The sequence below is a fragment of the Nelusetta ayraudi genome, unplaced genomic scaffold (genome assembly GCF_046127955.1).
Source record: "Nelusetta ayraudi isolate G7.1 ecotype Tasmania unplaced genomic scaffold, CSIRO-AGI_Nayr_v1 ptg000004l, whole genome shotgun sequence".
NCBI lineage: Eukaryota > Metazoa > Chordata > Actinopteri > Tetraodontiformes > Monacanthidae > Nelusetta > Nelusetta ayraudi.
In genome coordinates this window covers 13,744,069-13,766,630 of record NW_027466054.1, presented here as the reverse complement: position 1 = coordinate 13,766,630, position 22,562 = coordinate 13,744,069, and the positions used below count along the sequence as shown (strand labels likewise).

At 42.3% G+C, this 22,562-nt stretch overlaps 1 protein-coding gene across 4 annotated transcripts; it reads right to left on the bottom strand.

Annotated features, from left to right (window-relative positions):
• Positions 1-3,376: 3,376 nt before the first annotated feature.
• On the bottom strand, positions 3,377-19,855 carry LOC142895349 (high affinity choline transporter 1-like). 4 transcript variants are annotated; one of them, XM_076036311.1, is made up of 10 exons: positions 19,519-19,855; positions 18,708-18,856; positions 14,403-14,611; positions 14,173-14,286; positions 12,596-12,751; positions 9,121-9,269; positions 7,804-7,947; positions 7,114-7,267; positions 6,699-6,916; positions 3,377-6,149 (listed from the first exon to the last, which is right to left on the bottom strand). In XM_076036311.1, exons 3-10 carry the CDS (start codon positions 14,584-14,586, stop codon positions 5,601-5,603), a joined length of 1,668 nt encoding a protein of 555 aa, XP_075892426.1. In that variant the 5' UTR covers positions 14,587-14,611; positions 18,708-18,856; positions 19,519-19,855; the 3' UTR covers positions 3,377-5,600. The 4 variants fall into 4 exon arrangements, with proteins under 4 accessions (XP_075892426.1, XP_075892436.1, XP_075892444.1 ...); XM_076036321.1 differs by lacking the exon at positions 18,708-18,856; XM_076036329.1 differs by lacking the exons at positions 18,708-18,856; positions 19,519-19,855 and adding an exon at positions 18,911-19,060.
• Between the last annotated feature and the right edge of the window lie 2,707 nt (positions 19,856-22,562).

Below are 22,562 nucleotides of genomic sequence, written 5' to 3'. Positions count from 1 at the left end.
CTGTTACTCAGTGATGGATTTGATACTCTTGTTGGAAATTGCCCTCAGCAAAGAACATAATAGCAATTCCTGCTGGTGTTCCCGTCTCACCTCGTAACGTTTAAGTAGCAGCTGGTGTTGCAGACCTTGTGGTGCCAGCAGCCAGAGATGCACACGTGACTACTGTGTGCGCCAAATTTGTGCTTATACAGTTCTTCACCCTGCCTCTAAAACTGTTCACCCACCGAAGGGTCATTAGTTCATGTGTTTCTGTTTCTTCTATCAGACTAACCGATAAGCTCCCCGTTTGCAGCTGCGTGTTCCGCAAACAGCCGCGCAAGATGCTTGTAGAGTACATGCACAAGCAGGCACGCATGCAGGCCTGGTGGTCCATGGAAAAACACTGGGCAAGGTTCAGCAAAGCAACCATTACCTCTGGCACCAACACTCACACCAAACAAAATGTTTTGCTTTATCGGAGCGCTTCGCAACTCCTAGGGAAACATTGTGTGCTGGTTGGAAATACCGCAAACGTCCCGGCATTTTTTCAAAGTTACGTGGCGGGGTGGGGGTGGGGGTTATGACTGCCTTCACGCGGGCCGGACAGAGACACGCAGCGGGCCGGATGTGGCACGTGGGCCGTAGAGTTTAGGGACCCCTGCCTTAGAGTTACAAATTTGATTCAAGTTGTTCCACGTGTATATTTGTCCCTTGAGTAGGGAGGCTACAGTGTGTATCTTCCTGTTCAGGGTTTTCCTGTCCACACTTCAGATGGTTCGAGATGCTGCGTCTCTGATTACTGGGGTTGGATGACATTTACGTCCAGCGACAGGGCCACCTTAGGTCATTGGGAGAAAAAAAAAGTAATGATAATGATAAAGTTCATTGAGGATGATATGTCTAGAGAGAGAATTTGAGTGCTTCATACATATGACAATTACAGTTTGTTTGTTTTTTCAACCAGGATGAAAGCCTGAGGGATTATTTGAGCTTGTGGCCCCTTTTTTTTCAGGGAATCCCTTCGCAGCGATGTGCCAATTAGTGAATTGACTGCTATAATTATAACTGGCACTCTTATAAAAAAGAGTGATCCGTCGCTTGGAAACAAGCTCCTTTATCCTCATGAGAAAAGTTTGCTTCGTACATCAGTTATTAATAGGCAATTCTCAGTGCCTTCTCGCTTATAATGTGTTTCTTCTTCCACAAAAAAGTGGCTCTACAAGTGATTCCAAAAGAAAGGCAGTTTTAAGTTCTTCTCTTTTTCTTCAGGTCAGAGGTCAAGATGGAGTGCAGACATGAGGGGCAAGTAAAATACTCCCGTTTGTCAAGATTTCTGTTAGTTTACAATCAGGTTGGTTGTCCATGGTGAAGCCACTTAACATTGTTGGTTCCTTAGCAGCAAGCTCAAATGTCACCTTAGTGGGCACCCAATGAACCTGTAGTCATCAAACCAAACACGCTGATATGAGGAATATGTGTTTACACAAGCAGTCTGTATTAATAGCTCAGTTTGAATGTCGACTGACCACCTCCCAAATCCAAATCTATAGGTCAGAGTTTAAAGTATAATTACACACCTTTTATGAATTAATTAATATTTTGATGCCATTCATTGCTGTAAGGGTAAAGAGTGGATCTACTTCTTAAAAGGACAGCCAACATGTTTCCTCAGCGGCCCAGACCTTTGATCTACTTGGAGTTTTTGTGACTTTACTCAGACACAAGTGATAGAAGAAATATGTGAGATCATCAGAAAATGGGGATTTACACAGACTTTCTCAAAACTTGTCTACACACATAGGTATTTAGCCAATCACAAAATTGTCTATGTGGGTAGTTATTTTATCCGTATGCAAACAGATTCTGAACTCACTAAAAAAAGAAAAGAAAAGAGAACCCTTGGAAAACACTTCCCCGCCTGGGTGAAGATTTTCTGTCAACTTGCCACTCTTATGACGGTGTTCACAAGACGGGCGTGGTGTTACGGCCTGTACTGTCATGTTTGACATCAACTTTTGAGTGGGTCGTTGTTTTTATGTCCTTATCTCCCGAACAACAGCTGTTAAATGTAAAATAGAAAAAAAGGAAAGTAGTGACAGTTTAAACCCTTCTCACAGTACCGTGTCAGAATGAACAAACCTCAATGAGAGAGATTAAGAGAGATTAAGTTTGAAGAGTGTTGTTAAGGAAGGCTGTACAGCAGATTAATCTGATCTGCAATTTATCTTCCAGCAGTCATACCTTTAGGCCATAACATGGCAGCTTGACAGTGGACATAAATCTGTAGATAAATATGTCTATATAGGTCTCATATACAGTATACAGGTCTTGAGTTGTTAGATTTCATTACCGCTACATCGTTCACAATGACATTAAAGCTGTGACGATATCGCAGAAACGTTCCAATGTTCAAGTTTGTGTGTTTGTTTAACTCAGGTGGATAAATCCCCCACCACACCAGCGACACTATGACAACAACAAACAAAAGCCTTGTTATTTCACCCTGCACATTTACCTGCTCTACCTGAGAGCCGATTTTTTTCAGTCTGTAAGACTGTAAACATGTTTTAATCCCCTAAAGAGCTCAACTAAATTGCCCGTACAATTTATTTGACATGTCTGAACAAGACTGTGAGAGGACGTCCATAGAAAGGAATCTTAGCGTGTGCCACATTCAATACAGTCAATGCTTTGGAAGTCAGTTAAGGATTAAATAAACTTTCTGTAATGTAAAGACAATGACTAATTTCTATGCAACAATTCTGCAGAATCCACTGTGCAAGCGGTTTTGTTTTGTTTTTCTTGTCATGACTTCACTCTCACCACTGCCACTCCTTTCTAGCTTTCCACAAATGCTGACTGGTCATTTACCATTTTTGCAAGATGATGATGAATTTGAGATGAATCTCAGTCTGAAATCAGCAAATCAGAAATTCTGCTACCTTGCAAGGTTATATTCATCTTGTTCACGCTTTAGGAGTTACTACTTGAAATTGTTTGTTAAGCTTAGCATTGTAGTACTTTTGAAATTTAAGTTGACAAAACTAAAAGAAATTGGTTTGTGCTGTCTATAATCTGAAATGAAACCTAATTAAAAATAATCAATGACACAAAACAAGGGTTTCTTATTCCTCCATGACCTTAAAGTCTTATGGTGCCCTTTATCTGCGATGTAGTTGTTAGAATCACCAGAAAATCAAGACAGAAGATCCTTTTTTGACTTAGTGTTACTATCTTCTCAAGTGACCAAGAAGGTACAGACACTCTCAATCTTCCTGGACTCATAACATTCATATTTACAGAAATACATAACAAGGCAAATCAGGAAAAACTTCCTTTACTCTAGAAGATGTAGACGACGATGACAACAACAACAACAACAACAGTGAATTTGTTCTTATCCTTTATTCTAACAGAACCTCACCCCATGGGGATATACATTAATTGATTACAAAGTAGAGCCTTGCCAAGTGGCAAGAGAAAACAATCCTCACAAAAGTTCATTATGCAAACAACAAAGTTTATGTCATTCAGCATGCATTATAGTAGAAAAACCAAATTTAGATTAAAATACTTAAAACAAAAACAAAAAAACAAAATCCCTCCAGTAAATTTGAAAAGACGATGTTTAAACCCACATAGGAATACAATTCTCCACCGAACGTTACATAACAATGACACATTAACGCAATACCATCATTCATTACATTGTGCACGGCCTAATGGGGACCACTGGGGCATATTGCATCTATTAAATCATGTCACAGTGTGCAATCTGTTGCTCCAGTGGTGCTGGTAAAATACCACATAATTTTCTGCCAGACCAGGGGAATTGACCATCATAAGTGCACAAATTTGACCATCTTCTTAAACAAACATCACATTGCAATCAATTTTGATTAAAAAAAGATATACATATATGTGTGAGTAAATATACAAATTTCGATAATGTTGTACAATAAAAAGGGTAAAATACAGGTAGAAAAATGTGAAAAAAAAGGATGACTGTATTGTGCCTAGTGTGTGTCCAATTTGTCCAACTGCTTTGCAAAATGACGTTGGTACGGTATACTTTGCGTAGGATGTCTTTCTGAAGTCAACCAATCTTTGAGGTAATGAAAAGTGCACACCCACTGTGTGATGACCAGCAGATAACCCTGCTATGATGTCAACCAAGCCATCAGTGCAGAAACTGCTCAGACACCTGCTCAAAAGGGTCATTATACCAAAAACAGCATTAAAAAAAAAAAAAAAAAAAACTTTCTCAAACTTACTGATAAATGCTAACTATATTAGAATGAAAGAAAATTGATCTTTGGAAAGTTACACAAGGAGTGATTACAATGATACAATGATACAAAGCTTGACAGGATTACTAAAATCACAGGTGTAAAGGTGAAGGCAACGATTGCAATTGTGGAGAAGTCAAAAGTTGATAACTGAACAATAGATAACTCTCAAGAAAAGAATAACTGCAGCTGCGTGGCAGGGCTAGAGGCAGCAGATCATGAAGAAAGAGAAAGAGTTGGAGTCACAGTCAAACTGCTGACTTTCTTTCTGTTAAAAAAGGTGCATGATGTGCACTCTGATGTGCTTTTGGAAGCATTTCTTTGTTTTAGATGTCAAGCTGCTCACAGCCAAAAATCACTGAGGGACGTTCACACTGGGAAGGGCCCAGCGGACCGGCGAAAGTTCAGCGTTCAGTGGGACTCAGCTGGCAGGAGGGTTCAGCAGAGTATTAGGCAGATGGCTGGTTGCATTTCTGCATTTTTAAAGGCCTTATCGTTTCAACTATTAATTTTTATATTGTTTGTAAATGTCCTGATAGTTTGGTTGGGTTAGTTTTTCATTTTGATGAAGTCCCTGTCTTTGAAAGAGAACCAAACATTGTACCTAAGGTGTTCAAATGATACTAATGTAATCAAGTCCCACATAAATGTGGCAATCATTTTTATATATTTTTACATTTTCTCCTCCCCCCTCAAAATAATTTAGTCTATTTGGCTCAGTGGATACACTTTTGTGTGCCTGACTTATTTTAACTTCATGTCATTGTGTTTTGAAGGCCAAACTTTTTGTTCCAATTTTTAGGAATTAATTACTTCCCAACTGAACAATCCATCCTACACTGGTGAGAGTGTTGAGTCCTCTCCCAGCTTTGTTGGAGTGAGGGCAGAGTGATTTCACATTTCATCACAAGACCACACACAGAAACAAATTATAGTTGTGAATCAGCCTAATTTACATGTCTGTGGACTTTGGGAGAAAGCCAGAGCACCTGATGAGAAGTCGCATGGACGCAGGGAGAACACGCAAACTCCCCCAGACCCAGGAATTGTGACCCCTTCTGAGAGGCGACTCTTTTAACAATCTTGGCACTGTTGCCAACCCTGCTCATTGAACCTCATCAGGGAATTCACGGTTAAGTTAATTTTAATATATTTTGTGTGGACAGCAATGAATCGAATAAAATGCTGGGCAACTGTGCCAGGAGTTAATTTGAATGCCGCACCCTTAGTGTTGCTGAACAAGATCTGCAGGTGCTCTTGTAACCCTCTTGGCAGATGAACATGATGTTCTCCCCCCATGTAACCATCTTCTCCCCATCGTTGCCAGTTCCCCTAGCAGCTGGTGGTGCTCAGAAGCTGTTTGGCTGCAGCCTCATCCTCAATGCGACCAGTTCTGGGCCTCCTCTCACCCCTGGCTGGCACGACGGCTGGCTGAATGCCACGCTTGGTATTGAACACATCCCACCTCTCGGGCAGCAGACCCTTGTTGAAAATGATGTAAGTCAGCCATGAGAAAATTAGGATGGACGCCATTGAAATGAACATGATGGCAGTGCGGAAGGGAAAGAACTGGGTCATCTTCCCCTCTGCGTCCAGCCGGCACCCGGGGAACTTGATGGCGGGCGGGAGGCCGATGAGCGGCTCCCCACTCATCACCCTCAGGATGATCCCCGTCAGCAGACCCACTGTGGCTCCGTAGCCATTGGACATCTTGAAAAAGAGGACGCAGACCAACTGGGGGAACATGATGGTGTAGGACATGTCCACGCCCACCAGCCAGAACACAAGGACACTGCTGTCCAGGAAGGTGAGGGCGGTGCCGGCAAGACCCACGACCACGACGGAGATACGGATCACCCATTGCATCTCACGGTCGGATGCCTGACGGGACAGAAAGAGAGCGAGTAGGTGACAAAACACGTACAATTCTTCGTGGGACTTAGTAATAAACACATCCATTTTGGCATTAACGACCATAATTTCCCATTAAATTCTATAAGAGGCAGCTTTTTCCGTAACGCCTCTTAACAGAGCTGTTCTCTCTGTCTGAGACTACGGGCTCATTATATGAGACATTCCTAGTGGGTGGAATAATGAAATGGATAACCATGACACGAGAGCATCGTAAATGAGACTTATTCTCCAAACACTTTGTATACAGTACAGTGTGCACATTGTTGTTCACTCCAGTGTTTGTCACGAGAAACCATAAAGTGGTGCAACTCGTGCGCTTGTATGGAATGGAGAGTCATAACAGGCATTTCATCTTCAAGACCATTGACAGACCATTGAAATACTGGAATCGCAGATGCACGAGAAGAAATCTGCTGCAGCTTGTAAATATGTGCTATCTTTTGTATGTCACTGTCATGTGCTCGCTATTGGGTATCGTGTATCTATTACTTCATTGTTCCACATCCCTCCTCTCACCTGCTTCCTGATTATGTTCTTGTAGATGTTGGAAGAGAACAACGAGGCCGAGGACAGAAGAGCTGAGTCCATGGAGGACATGACGGCGGCAGCTACAGCTCCGATCCCAACGATGGACACATACGTGGGGGTGAGAAACTGCAGGGCAATGGGGAGGATGGAACCCGCCTGGCCACGATCGTACGGGGTGGGCAAACCATACCTGGTGGAGTTCCAGTCTGGCAGGACAGGAGGAATGTTGGGACGAGAAGACAGTTAAACAGTGTTTGCTGATCTGGTCACCCACTCTTCCCATCAAATCTCAATCAGAAGAAGAGAACTTTGAAAATAAAACTTGACGTAAAGAACAGCTTTTCCATTTTTTTGGTGTGCCAAGAACGACCAAATCTATTCTTATTGAATATTGTCAGTGTACCTGTAGATGCAGCCACGGCCCCCACCAGCACCGATGGGATACCCAACACCAAGCAAAAGGCAGAAGAGGCAAAACAGGTCACTTGAGCCTGGGTGTAAGATGAGGCCGAGAGGATTCTTTGGTAGAATGCCTGGTAGGCCAGCCCCCCCAGAGCCTGGCGAAAACACACAGTCAAGACTTCAATGACGGGAATCAACACAGGATAAGATGGACCAATAATCTCATGCCTCTGTCATTGCCATGCTCCTGTTTGCTTGTCTACGTTTCACAGGCTGCGCTGGGTGGTAAGAACTTGAGTAAGCGGACGGTTATATCCTCCTGTCCGACACATTATGTTTCGGAATTCAGCTTGTTATGTTAGCACCTAGGCTCGAATAAGTACAGTCACGAATATCTACTTGTGTTCTAACGTCCTCCATAACTGGAATTAGGGCTAAATGAGGGCTGGTGGGATGTAACGTTCACCTATAATTCAGTAAAATGTTGGAAAATTTTGTGGAATAATAGTGGGCCACACACTGTTATGTTGTTCAAACACAGAGTGGAAACCTGGCTTTGAAATTATTTTTCAGTTTCTTAAACTAAGGGAACAAGAACTTTCTGTACAAGCTGCCCCCTCTTGGACGCTACAAGGCACAAGGTGTTTGTGTGCTTAGTATTTTTGCAATAATCATCTTTCGCAGCACTCACCAGCAGCATGAAGTCATCAAACCACTTGCCAGCCTGGTCGAGCTCCACCGTGCCAACCCAGGGAGCCTGGAAGGTCTGGTTGTAGGCCGTCAGCGAGATGTCCAAAGAGTGAGGGTTGGTCAACAGGAAAGGAACACACACCCACTGTATACATAAACACAGAGACGAGGCTAATCTGATTATGGGCCCCTGGGAAAGGCTCCAGAAAACTCGAGTCTGAAGGTAGAGTCCAGGCTGCTTAATGATGCAACAGCACAATTATGGGCATTTACATAAAGCTTATTTGGAATATCATGTTTTGCTGACCAACAGTCTTGCCGTGAAAGCCATTCATGATAACATTATAAGTGATCTCCGTGAGCTGCCATCATCTGATCTGTTTTTCATGGTCCTTTTCATAGCTGTTGTGGAAATTTTGAAATGTAGATATCCAACATCCGAACTGGCCTGCGTTGAGTTTATTTGAGCGGATCCAGGCTCCTACAGACACACTCGGATGGTGTCTGTAGGACTGCAAAGAGCAAAGGACTGCAAAGAGTTTTGAACAAAAGTTGTTGACATCACCAATAACAAGAGAAGGCTAAAACAGACGAATAAGTTGAAGATGATCTTATATCGTGTATTGAAGATAGTCCAATCAAGGTTAAAGGAACTAGGAGTAACATCTTGACTGGAGTAAGACATAACAAGCACATATACAGCGTGGAAAAGGGAGAACAAGTTTAAAAAACAGCAGTTCCTCACAATGTCACTCGCAGCAGCATCTTTTCCCATTAGCTGCCATCATCTGATCTGTTTTTCATGGTCCTTTTAATAGCTCAACCCTCAAGTATATACAGGAATGCACGATTCCATTACAAATTGGCAAACTGTCCATGATATGCATGATGGTCCAACCACATAACCCGCCTGCAAGAGTTTACATTAAATAAGGGTTTGGAAACCTCCTCTGAGCAAACAAAGTCAAATTGTTGGAACGCTTGTCTGGTCATGTGATCTGTGGAGCGCTCTTCCCTTTTACATGTTTACTAAATTCAATCACGTTCAGTCCTAAAGAGTCTCTGCCAGGAAGGGTAAACAACTCAATGCTCTGGATATATTTAAGAAGAGCTCTTGTGACTTACAGATGGTGCTTTCCAGCTAAATCATTAGCTGTTGGCTTCAGCAGGTCTATTCTCCAATTAACAAGAATTCCCAGGGGGAGTGCGGAGAGACACAAAACACTCCAACTAGCACACACGAGGGTGAAATGGGAGCAGAGCATCTCCTCCCTTGACCATCCATACTTTGAGAAATTGAACTAATGATGGTACGCACCAGGCTGACAAAGATGAGGATGAGCTGAAGGACATCTGTGTAGGCCACAGAATACAGCCCTCCCAGCAGGGTGTAGATGATGGCTATCACTGAGGACACAATGATGGAGTAGATGTAGGAAAGGTCCAGTATCACACTCATAGTTCCACCTGTAACAACAGGGCAGAGGGATGAGGAGCAGAACACTCCCAGGGGAACTCTTCTGGCATACAGGCACTGGCTGCTACAGATACATGCAACTGCTTTACGTGACATCCAAAGAGTTTCAGTGTTTAAATTAAAGTGTTTGTTTTCTTTCTCTCACACTGGCAGACAAGTAAGCATGCATCCACTCAGATGTGCTCATACTACAGATTTAGCACACTATTGTCAGTAAGCGCTTCACTCTATTAATTTTCATTGAGAAAGTTGCCTCAAATGTATAAACCTTTTACCAACCAAAAGCAAAATTTCACATATGACATTTTCATTTCAAGGAGTAAAATTATAACTACGCATAGGTTGGTAGGTCTGGTTTAAACCTTTACCAATCATCCAGGAGCTCTGGTAAAGCAACAAATAAACAGTATTTCTAGCTAAATATTGCACAGAAACACATATCAGAGGCAGCCTATTGATTGTGACTCCAAAAAAACATTCCATGTTAACCCATTGGGGTATATTATGATTGTTTTTTTTAAGTGTCATTACATTACACCAGGGTTTTCTTTAAAAAGGTAAAGAGAGAAGGGTCTTCAAGTAGTGAAAGTAAATTGATCGAAGTTGTAGTTAAAAAAAAAAAAGACAAGTAAAAAAAATAAATATAAAAAGGACATCTGGTTACTCAAACAAGGCAAGCAAAACATCACTACCTTCACCGTCTCTTCTGCCACATTGCCAGGGTCCCCCCAGCCGTAGCCTGCAGCCACACCACAACAATGCCCTTAAACAGAGAAGTGTCAGATCGGCACCTTCGATCGCACTCACCACCCCCTGAAGTTCTCAGCAGCCTACACTAATCCCACCCTCCCCTTTACACTGCTCTCATCTTTCTGTATATCGAAATAGCCTTTTCCCCCCCGCTTCCGTCTTGACTTTTGCAGTCAGATTAGATATTGCCCTCTTTTTATATCCTGTCCCCTTTGTGTGCTTTGCTTTTTTCTATCAAATATTATTTTAAGTTACTTGATTAAAAAAATTAAACTAGGTTTTAATAAAGGGGGCTTTAAGATGCTAAGAGTTTGAAATTATACTCCATGGTACATTACCAGCGTATAGATATTTAGCAGGATGATGAGTGAGACACCCACAATGCAGATGACCAATCTTTTTTGTAACAAAAACGACTGCTTGTTTTCATTGTTGACGTAATATTCATGAATTATCCAAAGTTAAAAGAATTAATGCTAGCCTAGTAGCACGTTGCCCCAGTGTAAGCTTCAAAAGCAGTTTGATATTTTAAAATTTAAATATTATCCAAGCAGGATGATAACTGAGGTAACTGCCATGACTTTTTTCACCAATGTGAATATGAAAAACAACCTATCTTGTATAATATATATATGTATATATATGTATATATATATATATATATATATATATATATATATATATATATATATATATATGTGTATGTATATATATATATATATATATATATATATATATATATATATATATATATATATATATATATATATATATATATATATATGTATACATATATATATATATATATATATATATATATACATATATAAATACATTTAAACTCAGTAAAAGTTATCCTACTTTCTTTCTGCAATGCATTTTGATCTGAAATTCATCTTTACCTGAAGTGGTAAGTTATTTTGTTTTATTTGCTACTGTTTGTCAGGGTGCTTTTTAGCAGGCATGACACAACACAACCCCTAGTTTATCTGTCGGACCTTACCTAAATATAGAGGGGAAGAATTGATAAATGAGATGCCCGGGGCCTCTGGGACTTGACTGAGAGGAAAGAAGACCCGGAGTAGCCCCCTGTGTTGTTTTTAGCTTGTTACCCCACCTTTAGAGCCCATGCGTGCGATTGCATTCAGGAGCACCCACACATACTCGCGCACACCATTTGCAACCTTTCAGCTCGGCCCCTGATTGCTTCCTGGCAGATATCTGACCATGACTGTGTCATGCCAATACTATACAGCTTACTGACAGCCCCATGGAAAGTGTGTTTTGAAAACCTAAGTCCTCTCTGGCCCTGGACCAGCACGCACACACCCAGGCAGACCCTGGAGCTCAGTTTATACTACACATACACACGCATCAACAGTCTCCCAGCAACACCCCTGTGCTTCACATTCTCAGCGCACTGTCAAGAGTGTCAGGTTTTTGCATGTGTGTGTGCCTATGTGTGTGTGTGTGTGTCATTCTCTGTGTGTGATGCCAATCGCACAGCAGGGAGGTATTCATAATGGTTCCAGAGGCAACGTCAGAAATTTGACTGAGGGGTCTCCTGATTCTATATTGGATCAGGGGCTGTGACAGAAACATTCTTTTGTTGACTTTGGTCACTCGATTCCGGTGTTTTGTCAAAACAGTTTTGTAACACAGTTTTGGACTGGGATATAAAATTACACTTGAGCACATTAGAGTTCATCGCCGTGTATCGGTCAATGCTTTGGCGCAATGGAAGATCTAACCGCTGAATAATTGATCACCTTTCACAATCAACAGGCTGCTCGATGTTTAACCCCCCTTTTCAAACCACACTGGAAAAGAACACAGGGTTAAAACACACACGCGGACACACACACACAAGCACGCACACGCGCAACAGTTTTGACATTGAAAGTGTACGACTTTTAAATGCAACATTGTTTGTAGTGGAATCAAACCCTGGCCGACACATTCATGAGCTGTGATCTATTTTCAACCAACTGCTTGACTTTTTCACCCTTGCCGCTACTACTTTACAGAGTTTAGATCAAATCTGACAGATAGTTTAAAAAAATAATGGAACATGGATGAGTGATGATAGATACTGCAACGTGACAGCCAGCAGGCACAGTATCCTGTGATTTCCACTGACAGAGTTGGAGACATGACAAGTAAAAATTAGGTTTTAATAAACGACAAGCAGTACTTGTTTTAAAGCCACCAAGAGAAAATTCTGTTTTTCATTAGTTTTCAAACGTATCCATATGATGATATTACCAGAATCTGATGTAAGGGCCCAGTTTTCATTAGTTCCAACTGCACCACTTGTGTGAATGTTAGCATACGTGTGTGTTTATTACATTGCCCTTTATTCCCTTTTCTTTCTTGTGTTCTTGCCAAATGCTACGGCAGAGACATTTGAGTTGTGGCCAACGTAAACAATTCCTCCCAGCACCTGTTTTTCTGCTCAAGTGTTTGTGCACATTGTGATCCCAGATCTAGAGGTGCTGGTGTGATTGCATTATGAGTGTGCACGCATTTTTAGAGCCAGGGAGTGTTATGGGATGAAGCAACTTACCCAGGCTGACAAGAGTGCGTGCCACCCACAGGACATCGGCAACCAGTGCCGGAAAGATGAGTGCGCTGCTTAGCACGTTCCCGTATTTGTGCTGGAAGGGGTCCATCATCGTCACATACTTGTTCTCTCTCATTGGCTTGGCAAAGAAAAAACCACCTGGTGCAAAAAGAAAGAAACCCTCAAACATATGTGTGCATGTGACACAAGAAACCTTTCAGCTGAGTTCATATGTTCACTTTGTTAACAATGGACCAAAACAAGGTATGTTATTTTTCCTGTGTGTAGGGTCTTTAGTGTTTCCACTTCCCTTTCACACTCAATGTGCAGCCTATTGTGATTTTGGGGAGTGCTCATAATCTTATGTGTTGCAGACAGACCACTGACTATGTCTTCTTCTTAGTGAATTTCCCTTTGGGATGAATAAAGTATCTATCTATCTATCTATCTATCTATCTATCTATCTATCTATCTATCTATCTATCTATCTATCTATCTTCAATGGAGAGTAGGACATCTTTGCACTAACTCATCCCTTCGCAGCTGTTGCTCCAAGTTACAACCCTGGAATGATTTCTCAAGATACTATTTTTAACCTGAGCGACACTTTTATTGGTGCATGGGAGTTGGAGAGGGTGGTGGTTATATGAGCTTCTTCACTGGTCAGAAGGACCTCAGCTTGAGGTAGAGGCCTGCTTAGTTCATTATAAGTCATTTCATGTCAAGAAGCACACAAAGAAATCTGCTCTCGAGGCTTTGATGGACTTTTGATGGTCTCTGGGACAGGTTGAGCTGGTTGGAATCCTGTTAAAAGCCACTGTAAATTGCGCTTATGCCCCTCGCTGCGTGCGCTATGTATGTATACAGAACACCTTCAATTGGTCAACTAAAATAACTGCACCCCTCCCACCAATGCAACATCACATCTAAGGTCTCCTCTCAAGAAGGTGCCTCTTGTCCACATTGATCAGGACCTCTGCATTTAGAAATGGATTCCTCCCTATGGCAGTCAGAGTTCTTGCCGCCACAGCCCTGCTACTATACTGAGTCCCATAATCCTGACTGAAGGTTCTGTTGTGTGCACAGGTCACCTGTAAGAGGCGACTGGTTAGGTGGGGCTGAACTGCATGTGGCACACACATTCACCACTTTGAACATCTACTCCAGTTTGAACAAATGGATCCTCTTTGCTCAGGATTCAGTTTAATCTCGCTATGGATTCAGTTTAATCCCGCTATGGATTACACTGTCTGAAATATAATAACAGTGACAATATTCCACCCTCAGATTTGCCTCTTGTAGAGGAGCCCAAATACCCAAGCCAAGGTACCCAACCTTGGCTTGGGTATTTGGGTCTCAATATAAATAAATATAAATAAATATAAATAAGTCTCAAGTAGACTTTCACTTAAAGCCTCCAAATTTCCAAATTGTTTAATGGTGCTGACTCATCAGATGTTTATCAGCTGGTATCAACCAAAGGCAAAGGAACAGTGCTGGGGTTGCTACTATTGGCAGGGGCTAGGATTTTCTTTTTATTTAGGGTTCAAAGTTCACAGGGGGTTAATCGGGTGACTCACCTAAGAAGAAGGTCAGGACATAAGGCACTGGCATGAGAGCCCACACGGCACCTAGTGTTGGATTGTATGTTGCCTCAGCTATACCAAGGATGAAGCCTCCACCAACCCATGTGGCTGTTGAGGGGACAAAAAGCAAACCAAGACTTTTTGAGACTGAAAACACAGTAATAAACCACAAGACAATCGGATGTAGCATTAAGAAAACTCCCCCCACTCTGCCACTGCATTACCGGTGAGAGTAAAGATGCCAACAAGCTGGTTGATATTGCGCCCAGCCAGTAAGGTGATCTCCATGCCATCTCCCGTGCACTTCTTCTCTTCTTTCTTGGAGCGCATCGACGCCCAGATGCCCGTGCACAAGATCACCAGGTAGAAACCCGCCATCACTATCAGACCAGGCACATTCAGAGCCATCCTGAGCTACTCCTGGTTGCTCTTTCTGTTGAGAGAAGACATGAACATGAACATTTGAAGTGCCAAAAAAGAAAGCCAAAACATCATTCTAATTGTAAAACTTAGAGGATTGGGGCAGCAGGGTCAAGTGGGGCAAGTTTACACAAATTCATTCTCATCTTGAACCAAAAAAAGGTACATTTATCATGCGCAAAAGCTATCAAGCTCAAATAAATGATAACAGAAAAAAGCATGAATTCAAATGGCGAGTGAAATGGAAGAGAAACTCTTGTAGAAAATGAATAAAGGCAAGAAGAGGCCAAAAAGATAGGAGCAGCAGCATCATCTTGGATGGCTTGGATCTGCTTGGCTTCAGACAGTGAGACAAGGTAGGGGGAAGAGCTGGAGTGGAGGAGGAGGGAGGGGTAAACAAAAAGGTGGAGGAGTGAGGGATGGGAAAATGGAGAGTCGGGGAATCGAACGTGGTCTCACCATAATTACTTGGCAGCACTGACAAAGATGGTGGACAGATGTGTCCCCCCGTCTTCAGTGGTTGGGAGGCTTGAGTTTCGACCCCAAACATCGAGAAGTGAACACAACTCAAGAGCCACGTTAGTGTGTGAACAGGTGTGTGTGTGTGTGTGTGTGTGTGTGTGTGTGTGTGTGTGTGTGTGTGTGTTTGTGTGTGCGTGCATGTGTGTGTGTGAGTGTGTATAAGAGAGAGAGAGAGAGAGAGGGAGAAGGACCGAGAGAGAGGGCGCAACAACAACTACGCACTGGACAGATGTTTTTTCTAAAGAAAGGATTTGAAGTGTGAAAAGCCTTAGACTGAGGTCATATATTTAACTGCTGGTTTGCACCTACTTGCGCTCAATTCTCTGCACATTAACATGGCTGATATAGATTACAACGATATATGTGTTTGGTAGGATCCAGGGGAGGGGAAGGACAAGGCATGCGTTCTACCAGCATTATATATCACAGTATAGCATTTTCCTGATAACATTTTCCTTTATTGCAGATAGAAACTCATTATCATGAACAAACCTTTAAGTGTCGCGGTGGGGGAGAAAAACCCCAACAAGGCAAAGACAACATGCGCAGAGCCTCCGCCCAGTATAGAGATGAAAAACATATGGTACATACGGTACACTCTGATCTGGATCGTAACTCTCACAAAAGAAAGAATGCATGTATATACCCTTGGGAGAGTTGGAAGAGGAAGAGAAGGAAATGTTTGTGAAAGGAATGGACGGCGCGAAATGTGGCCTGTGGGTGAGGCTTCTGTGTGCCTTTGAGTTTACGAGGCGGCACATTGCTGCAGAGGAGGGGAGTGACAGACAGGGGCACTGAAGTGTCTGGCCGTGCACGAAACTCACGAAAATCCTTGAGAGCTCACTCACATGGCCCATGTATTGCTTGGCTCTCTCAGTGCACACTGAGGCAACTGACCCGCCTTGCCGCCACATACCAAACATTTCGGAGTTAAAGCAGAACTTCTCATATTGAAATATAGAACAGAGATATTCTAAATCATACTATATTGGCTCACACAACCCTAGGAACGCCTATATATGACAGTAGTGCAGTTTGTGAAGAAGAGCAGGAAACGGGAGGTGGGGGGGGGGGCAAACCCTGGGAGTAGATAATGCAAACCACTTTGTAGAATAAGGCTCAGAATACTATAAACACCTTAAATACGCTCCACAAGGTTTGGTGTGGCTTTATAAAAGGAAAGTGGTTTCAAGCAGATGTTTGCTTCTCTGCCTGGTGGTTTACTACGTCCAAGATAGAGTGGGTGTGGGGACTGGGGGGCAGGGGGATTTAAATAAACTTGTCAAAAACTTAAAACTGTAACAAATAAGAAGTTGCCAGTTGGAATTTCCTTGCTTACGTATGCTCCAGTTAATTAAAGTCTAACCACATCTTTATCGAGTCATTTGCAACCACAGGAGCATAAAGGGTGTGGCTAAATGCAGAACAAGCACAGAATAGAAACTGTTGACGTATATAATATCCACCATCTTTTGGTCAAAACACAGGTCTTCCTTTGGGTATATTGTTTGCTACAGCAGTGCGCTCAGTCATCATTTTGTCATTCCTCTGTGCGTAAAGGATGTATAGAATGGAGGCACAGCTGTAACATCCACACAAGCAAGTAGTCAACATGTCTGAAGATTTCTTCAATACATTGAGTATTTGGGTTGAGTAAAATTACAACAGTATTCTTCTTTGAAGAATTTGACATCATGTTTTAAATATGTTTTCTCTATGTGGTATAAACCAATGGGGAAATTATATAGTAAATAACAATTTATTACAGTTCAGACCTGTAAATGTGCTACTTAAAAAAAAAAGTTGGGCAAAACATACTGATAAAACAATACATGTTTTTATTCTACTTGCTCTGCAGACACAGCTGAAGTGAGTACAGACATGCAGCTGCCATTTGTATGATAATGTTCATCAGAATGAAAACTCTGGTTACTTTTGCTGTAGTTACAGTCTGTATAAACATATCAGTGGCAGCACTTTGTGTTGGGACAGTTGAGACTCCAGCCAAAGATAACTCTCTTTGCAGATGACTTAATGTTATCGTAGAGCAGGATATATCTGTTATAAATTTCATGCAGTGTTCTGTCAAATACAAACGATGGAGTGCGTCCAAACTGAGGGGGTAGTGCTCTCTTTGAATACTCAACTCCACCCCACTTCCCCTTACACACACACACACACACACACACACACACACAAAAACATACATACATACGCACGCACACACACACACACACGCACACCTACATAGCAACCCTCTCCACCCCGGTCTCGCTGATGCTCAGTACTTTTCCATTAAGCGTTTTCCTACAGCTAGAAGTCTGTTTGCCCTCCCACCTCATCTTCTTCTCTGCCTCCTGTAATCTGGTGATGTGAAGTGTTTACTGACTTTATCACCTGCTACTTGCACGAAGCCTGAGCCAGCTAATGAAAATGCACGTAAAGAAAGCCAGGGGGGTATCTGACTTCAGGTGGTAGAGTAATGTGATCTCTCTACACTGGACATTTTTTTTTCCTTTTGCTTATGCAGCGAACAACAGAAAGTGAAGGACCTCCCAGAGGGATAATGAGCTACCTATTGTCCATTGTTAAAATGTTCAGTGTGGACAGTTTATGCCCTTATAAATCAGACATGAGCGATCACTGGTTACTGACAACTACCTGTGAGCATTTTTCAGCGCTGAACAAGTCCGAGTACAGAAATTGAGCTGGGATAAAAAGATGCATTTAGTTCCATTAGACAGTAGCTCTACAGCACAGATAACCAAATGCCTCAAAGTTATTCAGGCATGCGACACAAAGTTGCCTGGCAGGTATGATAAAAGTCATTCAGGCTGCGGAAGTTTCCCAGAGAACATTGCCTTACTTGTCACTCACTCAGCAGAGGTAATAAGAGAAGAAACACTGATGACTTGACTAATCATGGGTTGAAAAAATAAAGGAAACGGGCATTATGGACTTATGGCGACAGAGGCAAATCCAAAAGAGTTTTATGCCAATGTGCTTTAAAAATCTCAACCAACGTTCAATCATTTCCTCCTAACCACAAATAAACCAATATTGAAAACCATGAAACAACATTAACTACATTTGCAGAGACATCTGAAACACATGACAATTTCTAATACATTCTAAAAGAAATTCACCATCAAAAAATACATTTTTGGAAAATTCATAAGCACACATCTAATAAAAAAATCATGTTTGCATACTATGGCCAGGTGCATAGTAGAATGAAATAGAGATTCAAAGTGTGACCATAGTTGCCACAATGCAAAGTGAAAGCTTATCAAAAGCAATGCTGTGCAATACATAAAATAAACCTAAAGCAGCTGTAGTAGCTGACTGCAAACAAGATGAGGCCACTTGGCCAAACAGCAAAGCCCCTCAAGTTCTATTTCTAGTTCAGGCGTGGAACCTCTCTCAGTATCTGAGCTAATAAGGTTCACCGGGGGGAGAGAGAGAAAAACACACACCAGTGAACGCTACATATCAGATATCTAAAGGGATCTACTGGCAAAAGAAAAAACAAAACAAGACAACAAGCAGATGTAGTGCAAAAGATGGGGTGGAAATGCAATACATACCTAAGGTTAAAAGCACGTCAGGTCTTAGTGATGGTGTGCAGAAGAAACAGAGGCTGTTCTCAGGAGAGAAGAGGCCAAATGACACAGTTCGGTCCAGCAGCAGAAAGATGCAAGTGGCACTTATCCACAGTACCAGCGAGAGAAAGAGACTGCCAAGAGATGGAAGGCAAGACAAAGAAACACGGCCGTCTTCAGTCAGTTACACTGAGGCCAAAAGCTCTAGAGGAAAATCTTTTCTTTCTTTTTTCCCCACAAAGGTTTTTGGTTCCAAGTGTGAAGACAGGAGTCAGAACTGATTCACGGCTACTGAGGCCGATTCAATGAGCAGGGCTGGAACTCTCTAGAATTAGATGGAGGAGCCCCCCTGGTTTTATGACATCTCGGGGTGGGAGGGGTCTGACAGGATACAAGGAGACAGGAGGTACCACCTCTGCCACCTGCTGGTGGACGGCGACGGTGGGGACGCTGCAGCCAATCAGCGGTGTTAAGAGCGTGTGGCGGAGATCTGCTCTGCTCTGAGTGACAACAGTGATGTCATCGGTGCGGCCAGAGCAGACCTTTTCCTGTTTCTCATCATGCTGAAGGTTGTTATTATTGCGTAATATTATATTGTGATATTGTCAATATATGATATGTTGTTGCAGATTTTTTTTTTAACTTCCCTTTTTCTTTCTCTTCCTTGTCTCATGTGTCACTCACCCAGTTTAGCTAAGTATTTATTTATTTATTTTTTAATTTGCTTTTTCAAACCTGTTTATTCACTCTGTCCTGTTCCTAGAAATGACTCACTGACACTCAATCTCTCACTTACCTGCCGCACTTCACAGTGACCTGTACAGCTGGCGTCACAGATGCCTTCGACGTTGTCACACGTCTGCAAACCCATGGAGGGGAAGAAAAAATAATCTCTCTAAGCGGTCCCTGTCTTTCTTTTTTCTCTCTCTTTCTCCAGCTGTTTTGCAAGCGTGGGCTCATAGCACGGCCTAGTTCTCTGTGGAAGCTCTACAAAGCTTCCCTTGTTCCCTCCACAGAGGTTAGTGTGTCAAGAGTTTGCAAGCAACTTGCAGTGAAAAAGCTAAGACACATGCGAGGACAGAGTCAGCTCAGGTGGAGGAGGGCCGCTGACTGCCTTTTATGAACGCATGATAAAAATCTGAGGCTCGAAAGGAATGAGCGCGGAGAGCGCGTCTCAAACACATTTAAATGTGAAATAAGAGGATCAAAGTCTGCTTTGATCAAGTAGAATGCCATGAAGACGGCATGGCACGGGCGAACTTCAGTGACGTGCCTGCAGTTTGTCACATGGGGCCTCGTCATGAATGGGTTCTGACAGCTTTACCATATTCACACGCTGGTGGGAAAAGATGAAACCGTTCCACCTTGGAGTGAACCGGAGAATGTGAGAACTCTTGCCTCTGCAAAGAGGCATAGAAAGACGGCAAAGTCCCTCAGCTGTCAGTCTTTCCAGCATACTGTATACGGGTCGACCACAAAAACCTCCCCAAACAAGGTGAAATGACAAACAAGAACACAAGGAACAAAATAAATCATTGTCCTCAGCTGCGTGTTGACCATAAATTGACTTGATGGAGAGATTGTGAAATCAGAAACCGAGGAGCAAAAGGAGTCAAGCAACAAAAGAATTCCTGAACTAATATCTCATTCTTTAAGTGGAAGCAGACAACTTTGTGCATAGGCGTTCCTCAAAGTGTTACTGTTGGCAGATGAGTGGATCTTTGTTGCTCGCCTCAGAAAATTATCTGCACACAAATCGAGAAAAAAAAGGTATGCATCCTCAAGTTCCTGGTCTCTGATGGAGACAATGGAAAAAGACAGGAATGGTTCAGTGCAACTTGTCAGACCGGATTATCAGTGCGGTTTTGAAGAATTTATGCCTAGCTTAAACACACACATTTTTTTTTTAAGAGAGATATATATACATTGCCCTGTAATGCATAAATTTGTGAAAATCATCAATAACACATTCCTTAACCACTCATGCAGCCATCCATGAAAACTATAAGGGTCCAACAGGAGGCAGTGGTCCTGCCTGGCTCTTGCATGTGTTTTGTTCTTTACAAGCAGGTCCAGCTCCGGAAGATTTAGTGACCTCGGCAAAGGTCGGTATTTAGAGCAGTGTGTTTTCAATTATACGTGGACATTGGGGGCTGTCTCTGCTTCTGTGCCTGCTTCTGCCCAATTAAGTGAACATACACCATGAATAAATCAAACATAGTTGAAAACCACCCGATCATTTGTTTATTTGTGGACTTACTGTGCCATCCACTGGGCATTTGTCTTGGTGAATGAACACCCTCTGAGGGTCACTCATCACCCATCAGTTTTACTGTCTGTTGACTTTAGCCGCTAAGCCCAAGTAACCTTGGCAATTGCAGTAATGGACCAACTGGATTACATTCGCAGAGCGGGGAACATGCACAACATGATCTCACTGTACCGATTTCCAATCATGACAATGGAAGCTCATAAAAGGGATTACCAATAGTTACTACTCTCTTCCTCTCTTTTGAACTCATTCAGAAAATTGTAATTAGTTTCCTGTCATTGTCTGTGGCCCCCTGATAGTAACGGACAGGAAATCTTTACATTTCCTGTCTTAACAGAGACAGCTTCAGCTGACTTGTACTTGTACAGCTTGCTTTGCCCTCTCGCAGCAGTCCCAAAATTGTAAAGAACACAAACATCATAGTCCTGGTCCTGCAAAATGACCTCCAGCTGCTCGGCTTTCGTGTTTCTAAAAGAGAAAAGTGCGCTGCAGAGGACGTCCATCAACCGGACACTCAGCGAGCAAGTGCACACCTACAGTATGCCACCAAACATAATCTTAAATCATTTTTCTACTCTCATAAAATAACACGCCGACTAAAAGCTGAAGTGCACTCATGAACTTTCGTATCTGACTATTGCAACTTTTTGTTCGTAGGTTGCTGCAATAACTCTCTAAAGACTGCTGTCGTGCGAGGACCAAATAGACCAAGCATGAGATATCACATTTCTTCCATGCTGACTCTCCGTAAAATCCAGAATAGATTTTTAAGTCCTTTGCCTCACCTACAAAGCCCTTCATGGCAAGTAGCCGTCCTATCTTAAAAATTCTTTGAGTGTCCTTTACCCAGCACGATCTCCCAGCAGTGCTGTCCTTCTGTCAACATCCCGCGCTTTTTCATCCGCTGATGTCGTGCTATCAGTATTGATATCAACATGAAATATTGCGTGACACCAAAGTGCTGGAACGTGAACCTCTTTGAGGCTATTATGTTCATAAACCCTTAGTCAGTGAATGAATTATTGGGTGACTGCAAAAGAAATGTTCCACCTCTCTGTTTATGGTGCTTGCCAGACATGTTATACACAAAGGAGGCTCTGTGCCAAGTAGGTGAAAAAGCAACGAGGCAAACACATGGCGGGGAGCTGAAAATAACACTGGGGCCTTATCGCCATAATTAGACTTGAGGATGAACATTTTTTATAACTGTTTATACGTCAGTGGTGGGTGCACAGAACCCGCTGCTGCCCAGTGGCCACACTAGCAGAGAGGGAGAGCTCATTGTATTTTTCCATGATGTCTCTAACACACGACTGTGTCTGCAGCCTATATGTTCTATTGAAGTTTCTTAAAAAAATAATATATATATATATGTATGTACATATATATATATATACAAGGGTGTTGATTTGATTTGATTGTTTGATGAGTTTGGTGGGCTTGTGCATCATGCGGTGATAAGAACATAGTTTTAACAGAAATACTAAGAACAGAAAAGTAAGAAAAAAAAGCTGGAAAAGTCAGAAAGTAAGGCTTGCAGAAGTTGGAGGAGGAGGAGGAGGTCCTCC